This window comes from Ranitomeya imitator, chromosome 8 (genome assembly GCF_032444005.1).
Source record: "Ranitomeya imitator isolate aRanImi1 chromosome 8, aRanImi1.pri, whole genome shotgun sequence".
Classification (NCBI taxonomy): Eukaryota; Metazoa; Chordata; class Amphibia; order Anura; family Dendrobatidae; genus Ranitomeya; species Ranitomeya imitator.
This window is the reverse complement of record NC_091289.1, coordinates 26,875,928-26,901,049: the sequence shown is the minus strand read 5'-3', so window position 1 is coordinate 26,901,049 and position 25,122 is coordinate 26,875,928. Positions and strand designations below refer to the sequence as shown.

The following is a 25,122-nucleotide window of genomic DNA, read 5'->3' as shown; positions in this document are numbered from 1 at the left end:
GTTTCCCCTCTAGTGAGCCTCTTCAGCTATTCCTCGTTAAAATCATAAGTCGCAAAACCTACTAAAATCAAAGCCCGCCGTTTTATCAGTGCAGGAGTCACAGCTACCCTGCTTAGTAATATACTGCTGTATCTGTTGCTGCATCTAAATATATGTAACATAGATACAAGAGATCAGTTTTTTTTTCCCACTTATGTTTACAGGAGACATTATAGCAGATACGTTCCGCCCTCTAGCTTGGAGACCAGTAAAAAGTAGAGCTGGGACCTGTAGAGGGCCTTACTGGAGATAAAGTATCAGTCAAGGAAGTGTAACTCCCCATGTACACAAATGATGGCTTATCCTGGAACAACGAATACACTTTATTCAATGGCTTAACTTTGACTTTACACAACGGCTATGTAAGAATCTGAATGGGGTAAGGTATTATTCACGTTTACAGTGGACCTCTGTGGTCTCTACATAGACTGTTGTCGATGGATCCCACCTGTCGGAAGTCGGCAGTCTTCTATCTAAAGCATATTATGAACAAGGTCATTTTGTTCCATCACATTTTAAAGATTTTTTTTAATTTAAATTATTTTCTTTATTTTGCGGTTTGTCCTTTTTGTGCACCATTTATCTGTAGTTGTCTTCAGTCATTTGCTTGCTCCAAGATATGACTTGATTCCCAGCCTCGGCCCTCTGTAATGTTCAGTCATCTGTAACTTTGTAAGAACCAGATTTTGCATCTGTAGATCATGTTCTAAAAATGTGAATAAACAAAAACCAGATGTGAACGGCACAAAATTCTTTTGAGAAAATACCCACGGGATCTCTCTTTATACTGCACATTCCATGATGGAATATCATATTTTTGAGTAATTTCTCCAAAGTAAGCTAACTTTTTTTTTTTTTTTTTAACCCTATTGTGTTTCTTCTCTGCTAAATTTGATTTAAATGTTAAAGTACTGTCATCTTTGTTTCATCATATGAATAGATCTTTAGCTTCTGCCTTTGGGAAAAGGTTTAGAATATGACCAAAATCTTTAGGCTATGTTTACACACTGCGTTTTTTGCTTTTTTTTTTTTTTTTTTTCAGCAGTAAAAAACCTGCTCACTTGGCAGAAAAGAAGCTGCTTGCTAAACGCAGGATTTGCTGCGTTCTCAGGAGCCCAAAGTTTAGCTTTTGCTTCCACCACAGAAGCATGAACACAGGTCACCAATGAAAACTGTGAAACCATTAACCCCTTCGCGACATGCGCCGTACTAGTACTGCGCTGCCGGCACTGCATTAGTGCCAGCAGCAGTACTAGAACGGCGCACCGATCACCGCGGTCTCGCGCTGAGCGCTGCGGTGATCGGGTGCGGGTGTCAGCTGTATACAACAGCTGACACCCCGCAGCAATGCCCACGATCGGCGCTATCGCCGATCGCGGGCATTTAACCCCTCTGATGCCGCTGTCAGTAGTGACAGCAGAATAGAGGGGGATCGCGCAGGGACGGGGGCTCCCTGCGCTCTCCCACCGGAGCAACGCAATGAGATCGCGTTGCTCCGGTGACCCGGAAGGAGTCCCCGGATCCAAGATGGCCGCCGGACTCCTTCCGGGTCATGAAGTGACCTGGCTAGCCGGCGCCTGCTGAGAGCAGGCGCTGGAAGCCAGCTAAGCTGCCTGTCAGATCGTTGATCTGACAGTGTGCTATGCACAGTGTCAGATCAACGATCTGATCTAATACAGTGATGTCCCACCCTGGGACAATGTTAGAAAGTAAAAAAAAAAAAAAAAAAAAAATAGAATGTGTAAAAAAATGAATAAAAAAAAATCCCCAAATAAAAAAAAAAAAACATTTCCCAATAAATCCATTTATTTATGTGTAAAAAAAAAAACAAAACAATAAATGTACACATATTTGGTATCGTCGCGTCCGTAACGACCCACTCTATAAAACTATCCCACTAGTTAACCCCTTCAGTGAACACCGCAAAAAAAAAAAAAAAAAAAAAAACAAGGCAAAAAACAACGCTTTATTATCATACAGGCGAACAAAAAGTGGAATAACACGCGATCAAAACGACAGATATAAATAACCATGGCACCGCTGAAAACGTCATCTTGTCCCGCAAAAAAAGCCGCCATACAGCATCATCAGCAGAAAAATAAAAAAGTTATAGCTCTCAGAATAATGCGATGCAAAAACAATTATTTTTTTATATAAAATAGTTTTTATTGTGTAAAAGCGCCAAAACATAAAAAAATTACATAAATGAGGTATCGCTGTAATCGTACTGACCCGAAGAATAAAACTGCTTTATCCATTTTACCACACGTGGAACGGTATAAACGTCCCCCCTAAAAGAAATTCAGGAATTGCTGTTTTTTGTTCATTCCGCCTCCCAAAAATCGGAATAAAAAGCGATCAAAAAATGTCATCTGCCCGAAAATGTTACCAATAAACGTCAACTCGTCCCGCAAAAAACAAGACCTCATATGACTCTGTGGGCCAAAATATGGATAAATTATAGCTCTCAAAATGTGGTGATGCAAAAACTATTTTTTGCAATAAAAAGCGTCTTTTAGTGTGTGACGGCTGCCAATAATAAAAATCCGCCAAAAAAACGCTATAAAAGTAAATCAAACCCCCCTTCATCACCCCCTTAGTTAGGGAAAAATAATAAAATGTAAAAAAAAATGTATTTATTTCCATTTTCCCATTAGGGCTAGGGTTAGGGTTGGGGTTAGGGTTTCAGTTATAATTGGGGGTTTCCACTTTTTAGGCACATCAGGGGCTCTCCAAACGCGACATGGCGTCCGATCTCAATTCCAGCCAATTCTGCTTTGAAAAAGTAAAACAGGGCTCCTTCCCTTCCGAGTTCTCCTGTGTGCCCAAACAGTGGTTCCCCCCCAACGTATGGGGTATCAGCGTTCTCAGGACAAGTTGGACAACAACTTTTGGGGTCCAATTTGTCCTGTTACCCTTGGGAAAATAACATAGGGGATAAAATATCATTTTCGTGGAAAAAAATTTTTTTTTATTTTCACGGCTCTGCGTTATAAACTGTAGTGAAACACTTGTTGGTTCAAAGCTCTCACAACACATCTAGATAAGTTCCTTGGGGGGTGTAGTTTCCAATATGGGGTCACTTGTGGTGGGTTTCTACTGTTTAGGTACATCAGGGGCTCTGCAAATGCAACATGACACCTGCAGTCCATTCCATCTAAGTCTGCATTTCAAACGGTGCTCCTTCCCTTCCGAGCTCTGCCATGCACTCAAACGGTGGTTCCCCCCCACATGTGGGGTATCAGCGTACTCAGGACAATTTGGACAATAACATTTGTGGTCCATTTTCTCCTGTTTCCCTTGGGAAAAAAAAAATTGCGGGCTAAAACATCATTTTGTGGAATGAAAAAATGATTTTTTTAATTTTCACAATGCTACATTCTAAACTTTAGTGAAACAATTGGGGGTTAAAAGTGCTCACCACACATCTAGATAAGTTCCTTAGGGGGTCTTCTTTCCAAAATGGGGTCACTTGTGGGGGGTTTCCACTGTTAAGGCACGTCAGGGGCTCTCCAAATGCGACATGGCGTCCGATCTCAATTCCAGCCAATTTTGCATTGAAAAGTCAAATGGCACTCCTTCCCTTCCGAGCTCTGCCATGCGCTCAAACAGTGGTTTATCCCCATATATGAAGTATCGACGTACTCAGGACAAATTGCACAACAACTTTTGGGGTCCAATTTATCCTTTTACCCTTGGGAAAATAAAAAATTTGGGGCAAAAAGATCATTTTTTGTGAAAATTAATAAAAATTTTTTTTTTGCGGCTCTACATTATAAACTTCTGTGAAGCACTTGGAGGTTCAAAGTGCTCACCACACATCTAGATTAGTTCCTTAGGGGGTCTACTTTCCAAAATGGTGTCACTTGTGGGGGTTTCCACTGTTTAGGCACATCAGGGGCTCTCCAATCGTGACATGGGCTCCGATCTCAATTCCAGCAAATCTTGCATTGAAAAGTCAAATGGCGCTCCTTCCCTTCCGAGCTCTGCCATGTGCCCAAACAGTGGTTTACCCCCACATATGGGGTATCGGCGTACTCAGGACAAATTGTACAACGACTTTTGTGGTCCAATTTCTCCTGTTACCCTTGGTAAAATGAAACAAATTGGACCTGAAGTAAAAATTTTGTGAAAAAAAAGTTAAATGTTCAATTTTTTTAAACATTAAAAAAATTCCTGTGAAGCACCTGAAGGGTTAATAAACTTTTTGAATGTGGTTTTGAGTACCTTGAGGGGTGCAGTTTTTAGAATGGTGTCACTTTTGGGCATTTTCTGTCATATAGACCCCTCAAAGTCACTTCAAGTGTGAGGTGGTCCGTAAAAAAATGGTTTTGCAAATTTTGTTGCAAAAATGAGAAATCGCTGGTCAACTTTTAACCCTTATAACGTCCTAACAAAAAAAAATTATGTTTCCAAAATTGTGCTGATGTAAAGCAGACATGTGGGAAATGTTGTTTATTAACTATATTATGTGATATAACTCTCTAATTTAAGGGCATAAAAACTAAGAGTTTGAAAATTGCTAAATTTTCATAATTTCCGACAAATTTTTGTTTTTTTCACAAATAAATGCAAGTCATATCGAAGAAGTTTTACCACTATCATGAAGTACAATATGTCACGAGAAAACAGTGTCAGAATCACCAGGATCCGTTGAAGCGTTTCAGAGTTATGACCTCATAAAGTGACAGTGGTCAGAATTGTAAAAATTGGCCCTGTCACTTAGGTGAAAACAGGCTTTGGGGTGAAGGGGTTAAAACCATTTTTGGGAGGAAAAAAAAGGCAATTTTAAAGGAGTTCATGAAAAATACACAATTACAAATGTAACAGCTGGGAGAGGTGAATTGGTGGGGAATAGTGTACCTAAGACCTTGGCAAAGTATTGAGTTTGTAGAACACTGTTTACTTTTACACCTTGGTGGGCCATTGAGTTGTTTGGGCATTGTTCAATCTCACACCTTGGTCTCCCAAAGGCATTGTTCAATCTCACATCTTAGTCAGCCACAAGCATTATTCAATCTCACACCTTGGTCTGTCAAAGGCATTGTTCAATCTCACACATTGGTCAGCCACATGTATTTTTGAATTTGAATCTCGCACCTTGGTTGGCCAATGTTTTACTTTTCATGCATCAGTAATTAAATTAAATTGTACAAATCTTAACTGAAATTCTCAGGTGAGGGGAGCTATACATTATGGTTTAAAGTTGAGGAAAATCGCAAAATTAATTGGGTTTCACATCCTATCTCTAAACTCTTGGAGCGCCTAGTCTATTCCAGCCTTACCCGTTACCTCAACATTCATTCCCTCCTAGACCCTTCACAGTCCGGCTTCCGCCCCTACACTTGACAGAAACTGCACTCATCAAAGTGACCAATGACCTTCTGGCAGCAAAATGAAACGGTGACCACTCTCTGCTCATTCTTCTCGATCTTCAGCTTTTGACAGTGTTGACCACCCTCTCTTACTCTCTAAGCTCCAGTCACTTGGCATTAAGGACGCTGCTCTCTCCTGGTTCTCCACTTATCTTTCTGACTGCTCCTTCAGTGTTCTGTTCTCTGGCTCCATTTCATCTCCTCTTCCTCTCACTGTCGGGGTACCCCAGGGCTCAGTCCTTGGCCCCCTTCTCTTCTCTCTCTACTTGGCCCCAATTGGACAGACCATCAGCAGATTTGGCTTTCAGTACCATCTTTATGCTAATGACACACAACTATACACATCATCCCCTAGCCTTACTCCTGCTGTACTAGAGAACACAACTGACTGTCTGCAGTCTCCAACATCATGTCCGCTCTCTATCTGAAACTCAACCTCTCCAAAACTGAACTTCTTCTGCTCCCACCATCTACTAACCTCCCTAAACCTGACATTTCCCTCTCTGTGGGTGGCACCATAATAACACCCCAGCAGCAGGCGCACTGTCTGGGTGTTTTGTTTTACTGCGATCTCTCCTTCACCTCCCATATACAATCTCTTGCCCGCTCGTGCCGCTTATACCTAAAGAACATCTCTAGAATCCGCCCTTTTACCCTTCGCCACGACAGCACCCCACATGAGAGAGAGGGATCCGCCCATAGGAACAGGAAACCTACAGAATAAAAGGAGGCGGTCCCCTCTCCTCCTCAGTTTAGGTTTCCTGTTCCTACAGGGACCCGGCTTACCTACAGATGAAGAGGATCCCTGGGCCATGCACCCGCCTGCGCCGGTTTCTGTGGGAACGGCAGGGGCTGCGGTACCAGAAGCAGCGGCGGGGGAGCCCCTGCTTGCAGCCTCCCCCCTCGTCTGGCCAAACATCCACGGTCCGGGTCCGGTCACCGTAGGTCCGGCCGGCACTGTGAGGACGCGCGCGCTGCAGCGGCCGGCTTAATAGCCTCTGGCGGCCGCATGGTGAGTGAGAGCGGCGCGTCTAACCCGGAAGTCGCGGGAGCGCTTCCGGGTTGGTCCGGGGAGGCAGGAGAATGGGCGGCAAGTTTAAAAATGCAGCGCTAGCGTCGGGCCGGTGTGTGTGAAATGGCTTCACCGGCCGACGAAGCGCACCTGCCCGCAGTGCAACAGCGCTCTCCCAGCAGGGAGAGAAGCACGAGGAGCAGCACAAAGAGTGGTGGCCGACCTCCAGAGAAGAGTTCTACCACCAAACGAATTCCGCCTCCAGAACCGGTACCTGTCAGCTTCACTGGGTGAGTTTTTGAAAGAGTCTCTTCCTATATGCTGATATATGTTCCTCCTGTATCCTTCCTCTAGACTAAGAAAAGGACACACAAATCTAAGCATAAAGAGTGTGCTTTATGTACGCAGCCCCTCCCGGATGATTATGCCAAAAAACTGTGTGCAGAGTGTATCATGCAAACTTTACGGCAGGAAAATATCATGACTCCCTCAGATGTCAGAGCTATTATCCGAGAAGAGATGCAGGGTTTGGCGCAGACAAGTAGCGCCAGTACCCGTCAGCCTAGCAGGTCCCGGTCTCCGGTTAGTTCGGAGTCAGAGGGTGTATGTATTTCTTCAGACGAAGAGGGATCTCAGCCGAGCTCATCCGAGACTGAAGGGGGACTTTGTCTTCCCAACAGTAATGTGGACAATTTAATAAAATCTGTCAGGAGCACGATGGGGTGCCCAGATGGGAAAGAAAAGAAATCAGCACAGGACATAATGTTTGCGGGGTTAGGACAGAAGAAACGTAGGTCCTTCCCCGTCATACAAACCATCAAAGATATTGTCAAAAAGGAGTGGGACAAGCAGAATAGAGGGTTTTTACCATCATCCTCTAAAAGGCGCTATCCCTTCAGCGATGAAGACCTAAACACCTGGTCAAAGGTGCCAAAAGTTGATGCTGCGGTAGCCTCCACAACCAAACAGTCGGTCCTACCAGTGGAGGATTCAGGGGTCCTGACAGACCCGCTGGACCGTAAAGCAGAAGCTTTACTAAAGAGGTCATGGGAAGTCAATACGGGGGCGTTCAGGCCCGCCATATCTAGTACCTGTACTGCAAGATCTCTACTAGTATGGACGGAGCAATTGGAGGAACAGATTAGAGGCAAAACTTCGAGGGAATCTATCCTGCTGAAATTGCCTCAAATTAAAGAAGCAGTAGCATTCCTAGCTGATGCCTCAGTGGACTCGCTACGTCTTGCAGCCAGGTCAGCCGGCCTAGTCAACACAGCCCGGCGTGCACTCTGGCTAAAGAATTGGAAGGGGGACGCACAAGCTAAAGCAAAACTTTGTGCGATTCCCTGTCAGGGTGAGTTCCTTTTTGGGAAGACGCTGGATGAACTCCTGAATAAAGCAGGTGAAAGGAAGAAAGGCTTCCCTAACCAGTATCTTCCATCCTACAGGAGAGCCTTCAGGAGACGCCCCTTTACTAGGAACAAGCCGCTTGAACAAAGAGAGCGATGGGAGTCGAAGGACCCAAAGCAAAAAGGTGCCTTTTTTAGCGGGTCCCATAATCCGAGACGTAAATACCGCTAACCAGGAAGTAGGCGGCAGATTAAAATTTTTTCTTCCCCAATGGGAACAGATAACATCCAGCCAGTGGATTCTGGACATTGTGCAATACGGCCTTAAATTAGAATTTGATCGAATCCCTTGGGATTCCTTCATAATAACATCTCCAAAAGGTCAGGACCAACAGAGGGCTCTAGAAATAGAGATCCTATCTCTTCTATCTAAGAAAGTCCTGATTGAAGTTCCCCAGGATCAAAAAGGGAAAGGGTTCTACTCCCCTTTATTCCTGATTAATAAACCAGATGGTTCATTTAGAACCATCATAAATCTTAAAAAATTAAATTCTTTCCTGCGTAATCATACCTTCAAAATGGAATCCATTAGTTCTACCATAAAACTCTTATTCCCTAGGTGTGTCATGGCCGGAATAGACTTAAAGGACGCCTATTACCATCTTCCCATACATGCCGAACATCAGCAGTACCTAAGGGTAGCAGTCACCCTGGAGGGAAAGGTTCGTCACTTTCAATATGTTGCAATGCCATTTGGGCTTTCTATGGCTCCCCGCGTCTTCACTAAGGTGATACTAGAAGTGATGGCTCATCTACGCCAACGAGATACCTTGATAATACCCTACCTAGATGACTTTCTAGTGGTAGGAAGCTCTGCACTTCAATGTAAAACTCGTTTATCTAATACGATCTCGTCCCTACAGGAGTTAGGTTGGATCGTCAACTTCGAAAAATCTCGGCTGAATCCAGAAACCGTTCAGACATTTCTAGGAATCCAGCTAGACTCCGTAAGTCAGAAATGCTTTCTTCCTCAGTCAAAGAGGTTGACTATACAATCAAAGGTATCAGACGCAATACGCAAACCCTACATGACACTAAGGAAGGCCATGTCCTTACTGGGGTCATTATCATCATGTATCCCTGCTGTACCTTGGGCACAATTCCATACCCGTCAATTGCAGTACGAAGTATTGTCGGCTCAGGGGAAAGACGGTTATCTAGAAAGTAGAATAACTCTTTCCAGTAATGTCTTAGAATCGCTATCCTGGTGGCTAGACATGGACCACCTATCACGAGGTGTGCCATGGATAATAGACCCGTCTAAAATAATTACCACCGACGCCAGCCCTATTGGGTGGGGAGCACATATGGAGGACAATCTGGCCCAAAATACTTGGGATCAGACAGAATTAATATGTTCCTCCAACTGGAAGGAGTTAAAAGCAATAGAATGTGCCTTATATCATTTTCTTCCGCAGATTCATGGAACAAATGTAAGAATTTACTCAGACAATTCCACCGCAGTGGCATACTTGAACCGTCAGGGTGGTACAAAGTCAGGAAGTCTGATGACCATAGCTGCAAACATCTTTCAGCTGGCAGAGGCTCATCTAACATCCTTAACAGCCCTGCACATCAAAGGTGTAGAGAACATCAGGGCAGACTACCTCAGCAGAAACGAGTTGCGTCAAGGAGAATGGACCTTAAACAAATCCATATTCAGAAGGATAACAGAAGCATGGGGGATACCACAAATCGACCTATTTGCCACAAGAGACAACCGGCAAGTACAAAGGTTCGCTTCCCTGAACACCAGAGATCACCCAGATATGTTGGACTCTCTCCACCATCCTTGGCGGTTCAGACTGGCATATGCCTTTCCTCCAATGTCTCTGATTCCTCTAGTGATCAGAAAGATCAGGAGGGAACAGGCAAGAGTAATCCTCATTGCACCATTCTGGCCAAAAAGACCATGGTTCTCTTGTCTCCAGACCATGTGCCTATGCGATCCTTGGATCCTCCCATCAGACAAGGAGCTGCTGTACCAAGGCCCCTTTTTCCACCCGCAAGTGAAAGGTCTTCACTTGACGGCGTGGAATTTGAGAGGCAACTATTAAGTTCCAGAGGGTTCTCAACAGAACTAGTAAACACCCTCTTATTGAGCAGGAAAAGATCTACCACCCTAATATATAGTAGGGTATGGAATAAATTTTTAGACTTCTACACGGTACCGTTCACTAAGCAAGTTCCACTCACACCTATCCTAGAGTTCTTGCAAAAAGGCCGAGAGTTAGGACTATCTGTAAATACCTTAAGAGTTCAGGTCTCGGCATTAGGAGCCCTATATGGATGCAATATAGCAGCTAATAGGTGGATCTCCAGATTCATAAAATCTTGTGAACGTAGTAAACCGGTCCATATTCCCCGTCTACCTCCGTGGGATTTAAATCTAGTATTAGAGGCCTTAACAAGCTCTCCATTTGAACCATTAGATTCAATACCTTTAAAAATCCTAACATATAAAGTAGCCTTACTAGTAGCCCTAACCTCAGCTAGACGGGTTAGTGACATCCAGGCCCTATCAGTAGACCCACCTTTCTTACTGATATTTCATGATCGGATAGTCCTGAAACCAGACCCCTCATACCTCCCTAAGGTAGCGTCCACCTACCACAGGTCACAAGAAATATTTCTCCCTTCCTTTTTTGATTCACCTGTAACTCCAGAACATCATAAGTTCCACACCTTAGATGTCAGAAGAGCCATCCTGACTTATATAGAAAGGTGTCAGACATGGAGGGAGAGTAGGGCTCTGTTTATCTCCTTTCAGGGCCACAAGAAAGGACATGGGGTCACGAGAGCTACCATATCTCGGTGGATCAGAGAGGCTATCTGCTTGGCCTATACGTCAAAAGGCGAGATTCCTCCAGTGGGTATAAAAGCGCACTCAACACGAGCCATGGCTTCCTCCTGGGCGGAACAAGCAGATGTACCGATCCATTTAATATGTAAGGCTGCAACTTGGTCTACACCTTCTACCTTCTACAACCATTATAGACTTGATCTGTCCACGTCTTCTGATCTGACCTTTGGTAGAGCTGTTCTTAATACAGTAATCCCACCCAAATAATGACTCTCTGAAAATCTCTCATGTGGGGTGCTGTCGTGGCGAAGGGTAAAAAGCCGGATTACGTACCGGTAATGCTCTTTTAATGAGTCCACGACAGCACCCATGTATTACCCTCCCTAAATTATGCACAGCTCTTTCCTTTAAGGTCACAAATAATGGTTGTATAGAGTTAAGAAATTTATGTGACTGAATAAGAATGAATACTAACACTTTTGCGGTTCCCCTTTTTATACTCTGTAACTAAACTGAGGAGGAGAGGGGACCGCCTCCTTTTATTCTGTAGGTTTCCTGTTCCTATGGGCGGATCCCTCTCTCTCATGTGGGGTGCTGTCGTGGACTCATTAAAAGAGCATTACCGGTACGTAATCCGGCTTTTTCTCACTATAGAAACAACAAAAACCCTCACTGTCGCCCTGATCCACTCCCGCCTGGACTACTGTAATGCTCTATTAATTGGCCTCCCCCTTACTCGACTTTCCCCTCTCCAGTCCATCCTTAATGCAGCAGCCAGGGTCGTCCATCTGGCTAGTCATTACTCAGATGCATCCGCTCTTCGCCAGTCATTACACTGGCTACCCATTCATTACAGGATACAATTCAAAGTACTTGTTCTCACCCACAAAGCTCTCCACAGTGCGGCACCCCCTTACATCTCCTCCCTCATTTCTGTCTATCAGCCTAACAGACCACTGCGCTCTGCAAATGACTTTCGACTAACCTCTGCACTAATCCGTACCTCCCACTCCCGACTACAAGACTTCTCCCGTGCCGCGCCAATCCTCTGGAATGCTCTACCCTAAGATATTAGGACCATCCACAATTTGCATAGTTTTAGGCGCTCCCTCAAAACACATTTGTTCAGAGCGGCCTATCATGTTCCCTAATCAGTTATTTTGTTTGTGTGTGTGTAGCCCATTCACTATCTCCATCTATCCCCCACCCCCTGAAGATGGCTGGACCATCATTGTAAATACATCATTGTAAATACACACCTGTACTTTGTATCTCCCCCACCTCATTGTAGATTGTAAGCTCTCACGAGCAGGGTCGTGTTGTGTTGCTTTAATTATTGTATTGTTAACGTTGTTACTTATGACTATTGTGATTGAAGCTGTTGAACTGTAAAGCGCTGCGGAATATGTTGGCGCTATATAAATAAAGATTATTATTATTGCTGTATGCACTTTTTTTCAACTAAAACCGGATTTCTCCGTTTTTGCACTTATTGTTTTTTTTTTTTTTTTTATTTTCTATCTGTGAAAAAGCACTGAAAGTGACATGCTGCAGTTTTGAAAACATAGCTGTTTTCCAATTGCCAGGAAAAAAAAAAAGCTTCGCCTACTTTTTCGTATATAAGCTGCGGCCACCGCCATTAGGGGCTCATCTACAGCATTCTGTAATGCTGTAGATAAGCCCCCGATGTAACCTAAAATATAAGGATAACAAATTATATTATACTCACCTTGGGGGGAGCAATCTGGTCCGATGGGCGTTGCGGTCCGGCGCCTCCCATTTTTATGCGATGATGTCCTCTTCCTTTCTTCTGTCGCGGCTCCTGCACAGGCCTACTTTATTTGCCCTGTTGAGAACAGTGTGCTGGCGCCTGGAAAGGTCCGAGAAGCCCAGCACCTGCACACTGCAGTACTTTACGCTGCCCTCAACAGGAGCTGCGACAGGAAGCAAAGAGTACGTCATTGAATGAAGATGGGAGGCGCCGGACCACAATGCGCATCAGACCGGACCGACCCCCCAGGTGAGTATAATCTAACTTGTTTTTCTCATCTTTCAGGTTACATTAGGGGCTTATCTACAGCATTCCAGAATGCTGTAGATAAGCCCCTGATGGTGGTGGCCGAAGCTTGCATACAAAAAAGTAGGTGACAGATTCCCTTAAACTTTTCAACAAAAACGCAACGTGTGAACATAGTCTTACTGATTGTTTCCAACAACTTTTGGTCAGTTACACCTAAAGTTTAAGGCTATGTTCACACATTGCGTTTCCCCGAAGTCAAAACCTGCTCTTGGCAATAAAGAAGCTGCTTACCAAAAGTGTGTTTTGCTGCGTTTTTGTTGGCTCTTGTGCATATTGATAAATTTTAGTGGCCAAAACAAAGCATGATTTAAATTCTTTAGGTCTTTTCATCAAAAACTGATACCTGCATTTTTTTGCATTTATCAATTGTTTCCTATAGGTGTGAAAATGCTGAAAGAAGTGACATGCTGTAGTTTGCAAAAACGCAGTAGTTGTGTAATTCATTCAGGAAAATAAAACGTGTGAGATTTCTGAAAACTCAAAACTTTTCTGGTACTGTTAAATGCATCTTAAAATTTGCATTAAAAGCTGCAAAGGGTCAAAACAAAATGAGTCATTTTTGACATCCTCAGAATTGGCAACCATTGAATTATTGGATCATGAATATCAATCATGTTTGAATGAAATTCAACCTGACAAAAGATTAAAAAAAAGAAAGTGGGCATGTCCATGAAGGAAGGTGACTAGTTATTCACTGATGGTGAGATAGCATTTGGAAAAACACGTCCTAGTTGTAAAGATGCATTCTTGATTGAAATAAAAAATTATCAACAGCAAAAAAATAAATTTCCGCCATCCTATCGATTTTGAACTTCTTCAACCATAGACTTGACCACATCACAAATTGGCAATGATCTCGGTCACCGTTACCTTTGGCCTCCATGAATGGTTCTCAAGCACTGTAGATATGCTGGACAGTCAGTTTGACCACAACCATAGTTTGCCACCAATGTTTAGTGCGTGAAGAACCAAAAATCTGAATTTTCTGTAATTCTACTGATCGAGCTGATTCTCCATACTGATATTTTTGCCTTTTCTCTTGTAGCCTACACCGAGGGGAATGTGGGAGCACAACACGAAAACAGACATGGAAGCTCCGTGCAGATACGAAGACGTAAGGCGGCCAGTGAACCTTACTGGTCCTACTCAGGTACTTTTTTTTTCTTGCTCCTTTTTATCAAGATGATGTTGATACCAAGATTGGACGTTGTTTGGTTTTGGATGAGTTTCTGTATATATATAGATGGAATTTATAATGTTATGTTTTTGTGTTCGTTTTGGCGCGTTAAAATTTTCTCACTGAATCTGGATTTTGTGAATCGGAGCTGAAGATAGAGGCTACTTGTTCTCCTTCAATTCATATCCCAATTTTATAGGCTGAAATTCAATTTATTCATATTTTGTCCTACTTTTTTAATCTTTGTTTTAACTTTTTCTCTTGTCAATGTAATTATGTCCCAAACATATGCGGTAAGCATTTCTGATTCTCCTCCTAAACGTCTTCGTGATGCCTTCCTCTAAAACTGATAGTTGATGGAAGACCATGTGACCAGACTTGACCATCAGCCTCCTCCAATTTAAAGGCTGCCTTCACGTGTGCAGGGCTTTTGATTGCAGGAGGCTGATTTGACGAGTTGGTCATGTGCTCTTCCACCAGCAGACATTTTGAAAAATGGGAGAGCTGTACCATCTGGGAAGAAGGACTTGTTAACAATTGGAAGTAGAAACTTTAATACTTTAAGTGCCTTTTAAAATGAAAATAACTTGAACAATCTCTTTACAAAAAAATGTAGGGGATATGATTTTAGACATTGCTTCTTCAAGGATTGATGGAGGATAAGAGTGACTTAGGAAGCAAGCGGTAAACATTCCTGCTGACGTCATTGAGTAATGGAGCCGGTTAGTTCTTCACATATAGCAGGCATCAGAGTTTTTGCTAATCCCGTGTGCTTACTAGTTTCATAACCAATAATGTAAACCATGAGTCACAGTTCTGGAAACTTATGAGTCATGGATTTTCTACATTTTTTTTTTCTGACTATTAATCGTATCACTTGTGTGAAAAGCGCAGTCATGCCATTCCTGTGACCCACATGTCAGCTGTATTCTTGGTGTGGTTACTGTGTGCTTTGTAGATTGCAGATGAATTCTTGTCTCGAAACGCGTTTCTGATCTGAATGAATATATAACTCCAATATTTTTTGCAAAAATTGTCAAATACTGACTCTCAGAATAGTGACGCAGCTACTGGACCAGGGACCTCTGAATCAATTTGATGATGTCTAAAGAGAAGCAATACTTGCCTAACTGATGTCGCGCGCCCCCCATCCCCCACCCCTTACCATTCCCCACCCAAAATAGCTTAGTCCCCCAACAGTCTTCATTTCCTGCTGTGGGTCAGGTCATACCAATACAGTCACAGGTGACCGATGCATCCAATTACTGGCTGAGGTGGGTTTGTGTAGTGGCCAGTGATTGGCTGAGCAATCGCTTCAAAGGAAGTAGAAATGTGGAGGATGCCTGAGGAGCATCAGGCTTGAAGCAGGTTGTTCTGAATATCCGTTTTTTCCCATTTTTTTTTTTCTAGAAATGGTAATTTTTACAATTTTAAAACGATAATAGATATTTAAAAACTCTTCAGTTTGTCATTTTTCTAATGGACACATACATTATATTGGTTAATAGTATTGAATGGTTTTCTATAACGAAGAAATGTTTCTGTTCTGGTCTTTAAACAAAAAAAAAAAAGATTTTGTGGAGTAATTGGATGCCAAATTACCGTAATGATTTTTTTCATTGAGAATTACACCCCTTGTTTGCTAATGATCCAGTTCCTCTGGGGCGGGGAATATGGAGTCTTTGCTCATTATGTTCTTACAACCTTATAGCCTAAAGGGGGGAAAAAAACAACCACAGCTGGGTTTCCCTTACTTCAAGGGCCCAATGGCGGCTATTTGGGCTCACTATATGGAACATGCACCCTAGCTCCCTGGTTTTTTCTTTGGAACATATGTATTCCATAAATAAACTAGGTTAATCCCATGACTTTTCTTATTTAGCACTGCATATTTGTTGCTCTACGTAACTTCCATTGTCAGTTATTATCCCATTGAGCCTTCATCTACTATTCTGAGCGGAAAACCATACGTGCAATTTGATACATTTCCAGTCTCAAAGTTTAATCATAATCTTAATCTTGAAATTGAAGCAAATGTACGATTTTTGCTTGGATTAATAAAATTATTTTCCTTTGCATCTCAAGTGTACAGTTTTTGGCTGCCTCAGAAAGCGTAAAACCAATACTATTGATCTCCCGGTGATATTTCATCCCCTTGTGTTTTAGAATATGACATCATTTCCCAGAACGAAGCGTGAAAGAAAAACAAGGACAATTTCCGAATAGAACTGTCAGGATTAATATTGTAAATACAGCAATGGGCTGCTTTTTAATAATTGCTGTCATTAAATAATGTATCCGTGTTTAGTATTGAACTCGCACATGCACCTTCCCCATAGTACTACATACAGTGCCTACAAGTAGTATTCAACCCCCTCCAGATTTAGCAGGTTTAATAAGATGCAAATAAGTTAGAGCCTTCAAACTTCAAACAAGAGCAGGATTTATTAACAGATGCATAAATCTTACAAACCAAAAAGTTTTGTTGCTCAGTTAAATTTTTATAAATTTTAAACATAAAAGTGTGGGTCAATTATTATTCAACCCCTAGGTTTAATATTTTGTGGAATAACCTTTGTTTGCAATTACAGCTAATAATCGTCTTTTATAAGACCTGATCAGGCCGGCACAGGTCTCTGGAGTTATCTTGGCCCACTCCTCCATGCAGATCTTCTCCAAGTTATCTAGGTTCTTTGGGTGTCTCATGTGGACTTTAATCTTGAGCTCCTTCCACAAGTTTTCAATTGGGTTAAGGTCAGGAGACTGACTAGGCCACTGCAACACCGTGATTTTTTGCCTCTTGAACCAGGCCTTGGTTTTCTTGGCTGTGTGCTTTGGGTCGTTGTCTTGTTGGAAGATGAAATGAGGACCCATCTTAAGATCCTTGATGGAGGAGCGGAGGTTCTTGGCCAAAATCTCCAGGTAGGCCGTGCTATCCATCTTCCCATGGATGCGGACCAGATGGCCAGACCCCTTGGCTGAGAAACAGCCCCACAGCATGATGCTGCCACCACCATGCTTGACTGTAGGGATGGTATTCTTTGGGTCGTATGCAGTGCCATCCAGTCTCCAAACGTCACGCGTTTGGTTGGCACCAAAGATCTCGATCTTGGTCTCATCAGACCAGAGAACCTTGAACCAGTCAGTCTCAGAGTCCTCCAAGTGATCATGAGCAAACTGTAGACGAGCCTTGACATGATGCTTTGAAAGTAAAGGTACCTTACGGGCTCGTCTGGAACGGAGACCATTGCGGTGGAGTACGTTACTTATGGTATTGACTGAAACCAATGTCCCCACTGCCATGAGATCTTCCCGGAGCTCCTTCCTTGTTGTCCTTGGGTTAGCCTTGACTTTTCGGACAAGCCTGGCCTCGGCACGGGAGGAAACTTTCAAAGGCTGTCCAGGCCGTGGAAGGCTAACAGTAGTTCCATAAGCCTTCCACTTCCGGATGATGCTCCCAACAGTGGAGACAGGTAGGCCCAACTCCTTGGAAAGGGTTTTGTACCCCTTGCCAGCCTTGTGACCCTCCACGATCTTGTCTCTGATGGCCTTGGAATGCTCCTTTGTCTTTCCCATGTTGACCATGTATGAGTGCTGTTCACAAGTTTGGGGAGGGTCTTAAATAGTCAGAAAAGGCTGGAAAAAGAGATAATTAATCCAAACATGTGAAGCTCATTGTTCTTTGTGCCTGAACTACTTCTTAATACTTTAGGGGAACCAAACAGAATTCTGGTGGGTTGAGGGGTTGAATAATAAATGACCCTCTGAAAAGACTTTTCACAATTTAAAAAAAAAATAAACAAAGAAATAACATTCTTTTTTGCTGCAGTGCATTTCACACTTCCAGGCTGATCTACAGTCCAAATGTCACAAAGCCAAGTTAATTCCAAATGTGTAAACCTGCTAAATCTGCAGGGGGTTGAATACTACTTGTAGGCACTGTATATGATGGGATTTGGATCAATGGACCAGTTTATTAGGGTTTGGTTCATAATGGAATCGTGGTTCCATTTTCTTCGGTTTCCTTTGTCCCAATTGGCCAAATTTACAGTTTACTGCCCAATAAATCCTGAAAGCCCCATTATAAGGCAAAATGGTTCACTAGGATTGCTGGCAAATTAAATCTACCATATGATGGATATTAAAAATATTACTAATAAATCCAGTAGTAGGGTCACTTAATACGCCATTTCCACTTGCTCTGTTGAAATAGTGGTACACTTTTTGCATGGTAATAGAGGAATGTGGTACACATGTACCTTACAGTTTTACTTTTTGGGTGGTTCAGTGATGAGATCTTAGTGGTATAGATTTTGACCTCTTATTGACATGATCAGGGCCATCGAGAGATACCACTATTTTTTTCTACAGACTATCTTCAACTCTAGGTAGATTTTAATCTACATCCAACGGGTCTTGTTTCCGAGGATTTTCTTAGTATAGCACTGGCATCGCCAAATATGTTCCTTCTTTGAGATATCAAGTCATGACTTGTTGGGGGTTCACTTTAGAGTAGCCATCTGGACCATGTACTCCTTCCACCTGGTCATGGTAATGCAGGACAAAGAGGAGTATTTTTATTTTTTAGAACACGTTGCGGATCAGAACATAACTCTTTGAATGTGAGGACGTTAAGATTATGGGGATTTCTAACATTTAGCATACCAAGACCACAGGTAAATGAGATTTAGAGGACTCTGTATCAAGCGATTATATATTTTTTGGCTACTGTAACTCTTATCTGGGAGGGATATTTGTTTGAAGGACAAGGTGGACACTGGCAACTGTATGGAGATCCTTGGGTCGTGATTAGGCTTGAGCGAAACAGATCGGACAAATTCAAAAGTCGACGACTTTTGGCAAAGTCAGGTTTCATGAAACCCGACCCGATCCTAGTGTGGGGTCGGCCATGCGGTCGGCGATCTTCGCGCCAAAGTCGCGTTTCGTATGACGCATTTGGCGCCATTTTTTCAGCCAATGAAGGAGCATGGGCAGAGTGATGACACAGGTCTTAGGGGCGTGGTTGCTTATCGCCATCTTCTCGCTTGTGCGCTGTAGAGATTTGCAATGTGTAACACCAGCTTTTCTGTTCAGGGACGGAGGCGAGAGAGAGGGAGGATTTCCCATTGACTTTGCATTGTGTTTCGGTCGATCCCCGACTTTTCGCCATAATCGGCCGATTTCACTCGACTTTTGAGATAGTCTGGTTTCGCGAAACCCGACTCGACCCTGAAAAAGTAAGTCGCTCAACCCTAGTCGTGATCTTTTGAAAGGATTGAGATACAGTAGCTTAGCAATACCGATAAATACAGGTTTTGTGGCGTAGAACCAACCTTTAACTCTTTCTATAACAAGGTTGTCTTTTAAGGACCCGTAGAAAACTACGTGACGAGCCTACAATTTATATTCTAAACACACACAAAAAAAAATGCATCAGCAGATGTGGACTGCCAACGCCTGCGAACCTGAACCCTTCACTGCAAGTTCTTGATCTGTCCTGAGAACCTCATACCAGGCACATTCTGCTCTAAGAGTTCTATATACAGTACGTTTTTTTTTTTTTCCCCCCCCAAACTGTTAAACTTTGAAAGTTTGAAAAGTTTTGGTCCAACTTTTGAACTACTCCCCTGAGAGGTTTTAAATATTGGACTTAATTAAATCGCAAGAGCAATTCTCACATCTTGGTGGCCGCTAATAACTGCTAATCCATTTGTTCTTAAGGGAAGTGACTTTGCCACGTTGAGCATCTTGATGTGAAATGAATGGGCTTGCTATTAAATATTCATTTCTCTCCTGAATTAAAGTTTTAAAAATATATTCACTTGGGAATATTCCATAAATTGGAAACATTCCATGCGAATGTTTATCCTTTTAAAATTTTGCCCATTTTATACGTTGGCAGTAGGTTCACTATAAAGAACAGTCTGTTCGTATCTAAATTGAAATAAAAGGAATTTTCATGCCAATTCTTATTTCCATGGGTATTGAAAATCAGAGTGGCCTTCAAAAAAGAAAACACAATCTCTGTTGGGCCCAGACTTTGGCTCCAATATGATTTTACAAATTGGGATCTCTTCTGCCAGACCTAAGCAGCATTATTGTGTCATTCACTTACCATTCGGTTCACTCTGTTTTTTTTTTTTTTGTTTTTTTAATGTGCCAATTTAATAGCAGTCAATTATAGGTCAATGTGGCCAAGAGCTCCCTCCCCAATTCACATGCATACTCTGTACCATAAGCAACTGGCAGATATCTATAATGGTGGCTCGTTGCTCTTTGGAACAAAAGAATTGATTGTGGATTGGAGCTGCTCGGTCTTTCCACCCACGCAGAACTCGAAGGATCGACCCAGAATCTTTGTTGCCCCAACAGCGTTTGTCAAGACTCGTAAGAACAGGTTCATTCAACGGAGGTGTAGAGACCTCCAATATACAGAATGGATTGCGTAACTTGGCTTTTTATTTCACTTGATAATTGCTAGAGATCAGATGAACTTTCAAATTTTCCAAAAATGTAGGATTCTGGTGAATCGAAATGTTGTTTTGGGTTTTGCTTATTTTTTCTGATTTGAATCACGAATGCATCCAAATGGCAACTCAGCTGGTGGTCATTTTGCCGTTGTCTTTTGATGGCTGAGAAGGGGGTTAAAATAATAGGACGCATTAATACTCTGCTTGCCTGTTGTTGGCCCTCACGTTTCTTTACCCTTCAGTGTCCTAGTCCTTTACAGCTTTTCTCTGGTCTCAGAATTGGAAAGGCGTTCTGGAAGAATCATAGATTGTCCCCATTTGGTTATGTGGGGGACAACACGTCATTGACATGTTACCGCTCATGTCCCTGCATTAGGCCAATAATTGGCTTCAGCACTAGAAGAACCGATGTTGGCTTGGGGGAGCGGATTAGGTGGCGTAAGCAGTTGATTTACACGTGTGCGTATGTGTTTTTTTTTTTTTGTTTGTTTTTCTTTAAACCCCTTACGTCTTTTGATATGGGGTTTGAAGAGGCATTTTCGAATAGTACTGATTTTATTTAGGTAAAATTTTTTGGCCAAATTGAGCAAATTTTTGTTTACGGACAGTTTTGGGAAATTTGCTCATTTTGAATAAACTCTATCTGCTCTTTTTTATTCTTTTTAGCCTATAGACAGTAGAAAAGCAGGCAGATTACATGGGTACGACATGACTAAAGAATTGGACTGTAAATGGAATTTGTGTAAAAAAGACTATTTTAGATATGTAAATTTACATAAGACGGTAGGCAAATTTGCTTATTCCGAGAGGAAGAGAACTTGAACTCTATAATGCCACCTTTTGGAAGCACCATGATGCAAGTCATTATCGACCTTTTAACGAGCCTTGCAATATTACTTGGGATAAAAGCCAAATCAGAATATCAGTTTGCAGACACTGTTTCGGGGTATTGCCCCTCGTCAGTGCAAAGAATGAGATCTGATTTGGCTAAGACTATAGGACTTTTTTAATGTAATAATAATATAAGCAAACATCATTTATTTTAGTTTGCAAAAGTCTACATATCCATTCTTTATAACCTTTTTGTACTGTAATTGTCAAATGGAGACTTGTATCCAGCCTAAACTCAAATTTTGGCCTCTACCGTAGACATTTATAGGGCACGTTCAAGCCCTGTATTTCCCTCACACTTTTGACAGTTTAATATTTTTTTTTCCTCGCCAGAATGTCCATTACTTGATGTCCTATAATTTTTCTCCCAAAGTTCTCCAGTGGTTTCTAGTTGTCATTTAGCAGCGTTGATAGAATTTACTACACCCAACATTTCCAATGTTCATGCCTTCGACGGGTCCTTAATTCTGCCTTGAACAAGCTGTACGAGGCTCTCCGGGGAGTCCACTGGGTCATGTTTTTATACATATATATATATATATTTTATTTTGCTGAATGTGCTTCAGACATCAGTGTGATACCGCCAGACAGCTCTGAATATATTTCTCTGCTCTTTAAGGAAAGGGCTGTCAGCGGATGCTGTTAGTATATCAATTGGACGGGCAGAAGACCATGAAAACAGCTTTATATTTTCATTACACTACGAGATATATGTGGTGAATGTAGCAAAGGAGTGAACTTTAAGAATCCTATTAATATGATATCATAATAATAATTTGTGCCATATATCCCCTTTATTTATTGGCAGCGCACTGTATTTTCTCGGCATGCGGTCATGCACAACAGCCGGGGTTATGTTAGACCAGATACTCTATCCGTATGTTTTCAATTGAAAGGGAAAGACTGAGACTGAAGGGTGTATCAATATTTTTGTGATTACAGCTGGCAGATGTAGCCCCCGATTCTCCATTTTACATGCTTTTCATTGACCTCCAACCCTTCCCGAACCCCCCACATGGTCATCTTAATGGCTGTGGCTACTTATTTTGGATGGAAGCGACTTGGACAGTGGTTTCAGTTTTTGGTGGCCGGTTGTGATCCTAGCCTTAAGGTACCGTCACACTAGACGATATCGCTAGCGATCCGTGACGTTGCAGCGTCCTCGCTAGCGATATCGTCCAGTGTGACAGGCAGCAGCGATCAGGCCCCTGCTGTGCTGTCGCTGGTCGGGGAAGAAAGTCCAGAACTTTATTTGGTCGCTGGACTCCCCGTAGACATCGCTGAATCGGCGTGTGTGACACCGATTCAGCGATGTCTTCGCTGGTAACCAGGGTAAACATCGGGTTACTAAGCGCAGGGCCGCGCTTAGTAACCCGATGTTTACCCTGGTTACCATCGTTAAAGTAAAAAAAACAACCGCTGCATACTTACCTACCGCTGTCTGTCCTCGGCGCTCTGCTTCTCTGGTCTGGCTGTGAGCACAGCGGCCGGAAAGCAGAGCGGTGACGTCACCGCTCTGCTTTCCGGCTGCCCGGCGCTCACAGCCAGACCAGAGAAGCAGAGCGCCGAGGACAGACAGCGGTAGGTAAGTATGTACTGTTTGTTTTTTTTACTTTTAGGATGGTAACCAGGGTAAACATCGGGTTACTAAGCACGGCCCTGCGCTTAGTAACCCGATGTTTACCCTGGTCACCGGGGACCTCTGGATCGCTAGTCGCTGGAGAGCTGTCTGTGTGACAGCTCTCCAGCGACCAAACAGCGACGCTGCAGCGATCCGGATCGTTGTCGGTATCGCTGCAGCGTCGCTTAGTGTGACGGTACCTTTAGGTGTTAAGGTACCGTCACGTCACACTAGACGATATCGCTAGCGATCCGTGACGTTGCAGTGTCCTCGCTAGCGATATCGTCCAGTGTGACAGGCAGCAGCGATCAGGCCCCTGCTGTGCTGTCGCTGGTCGGGGAAGAAAGTCCAGAACTTTATTTGGTCGCTGGACTCCCCGCAGACCTCGCTGAATCGGCGTGTGACACCGATTCAGCGATGTCTTCACTGGTAACCAGGGTAAACATCGGGTAACTAAGCGCAGGGCCGCGCTTAGTAACCCGATGTTTACCCTGGTTACCATCCTAAAAGTAAAAAAACAAACACTACATACTTACCTACCGCTGTCTGTCCTCCAGCGCTGTGCTCTGCACTCCTCCTGTACTGGCTGTGAGCGTCGGTCAGCCGGAAAGCAGAGCGGTGACGTCACCGCTCTGCTTTCCGGCCGCTGTGCTCACTGCTCACAGCCAGTACAGGAGGAGTGCAGAGCACAGCGCTGGAGGACAGACGGCGGTAGGTAAGTATGTAGTGTTTGGTTTTTTTTTTTACTTTTAGGATGGTAACCAGGGTAAACATCGGGTTACTAAGCGCGGCCCTGCGCTTAGTTACCAGATGTTTACCCTGGTTACCAGCATCGTTGGTCGCTGGAGAGCTGTCTGTGTGACAGCTCTCCAGCGACCAAACAGCGACGCTGCAGCGATCCGGATCGTTGTCGGTATCGCTGCAGCGTCGCTAAGTGTGACGGTACCTTTAGAGTACCCTATTGCCAGTAAAACAGCCACTTAATGTTAATTGTGTAACTCCTTTGGGCTGCAGGTTTCCAAAGTGGTGGTGTTTTTTTTTTTTTTTTTTTTTTCAAAGTATTTTCAGAAAATTGCAGCAAAAACGCATACGGTAATTGTAAACTCATTGTGTGAATACGGTCTTAGTTGGTATTTGAGAACCATATGGTGGGATTTACAATGTTTGTGTGGTATCTAGCTGGCGCTAATGTATAGCATTGTTATTTTAGTGACTTGAGTAAGCTTTTTTTGTCCAAAGTATGGCAAGGTTTTATAGATATTGTACTCTTTGGACTTTTCTATAGGTGATGAAAATGACCATTTCACACAGTGCCTAAGGCAATGTCCCCACGGTCAATAATCTGCAGCGCTTTGGATGCAGCACGTCTGCTCCGTCCAAAGCACTGCCGGCTTTTGAGCGCGGTTGATTCCGCATGTGTTCATTGAACCGTGCGGAATTGCTGTGCCCTATACTTTGGACTGTGATATTTATCTTGCGGAGACTGAGCGCAGCATGTCTATCTTGCGGAAACGGTCTGGAAAGACGCGTCACATGTCCGTCTCCACAGAGATGCAGGAGGTGTCCATGCATGCACAGTGGCGATTGGATTTCTTGAAATCCCATCCACCATGCTGTAACATCTGGCCCGCAGCGTTTACTGACCATGGGAACATACCCCAAGAAGATACTAATAGACATTACAGCACGGAGCACCTAATGTAAGGTAATATTGTATTGATGGGTCCCACATTAAACATTACGGATGTATTCCCGACCGTAGATTTGTTGCATAAATTTCTGTGCATGTAAGTGGTGTTTGCCGCAATCCAGGTACTTGTAAAGCCAGAGATTGATTGGATGTCGGTTATAACTTTCAGGTTGTCACTTTCTTATGGTGCTTTTTATTGTACCGCCTTTACCACACGAACATCTGATAATGTATTAGGATGTGGGAAGCCATAGTTTGTCTGTAGCAATGTCTGTGACGAAGCATGCCTGGTGGCAGAACTCCACCTTTTGCTATAGAGGCCAAATATTCTTCCAGAGCCCCTACGCCCATTGACTATTTATTAACCAAATCCTTGCGGTTTTTTCTCTCAGCCATCCGACTCACTATCTTGTCCGGTTTTACATCAGCCAGCTGCTCCTATTCCAGGCCAAGTTCTCAGCCAGGAACCTTGGTACAAAGACTGCACTTTTTCACATTGCGTGGGAACCAGAGAAGAATGACAACCATCAACCTGAATATTGTCACCGCATCGTTTTC

The 25,122-nt window shown here is 43.1% G+C and overlaps 1 protein-coding gene across 2 annotated transcripts in view; it reads left to right on the top strand.

Annotated features, from left to right (window-relative positions):
- PTPRG (protein tyrosine phosphatase receptor type G) overlaps positions 1 to 25,122 on the top strand; it is a 572,884-nt gene that overhangs the window by 101,156 nt on the left and 446,606 nt on the right. For both annotated transcript variants that reach the window (XM_069736625.1, XM_069736626.1), the window contains exon 2: positions 13,761 to 13,865. In XM_069736625.1, the coding sequence (XP_069592726.1) occupies positions 13,761 to 13,865 (105 nt within the window). The remainder of the gene's footprint in view (positions 1 to 13,760; positions 13,866 to 25,122) is intronic.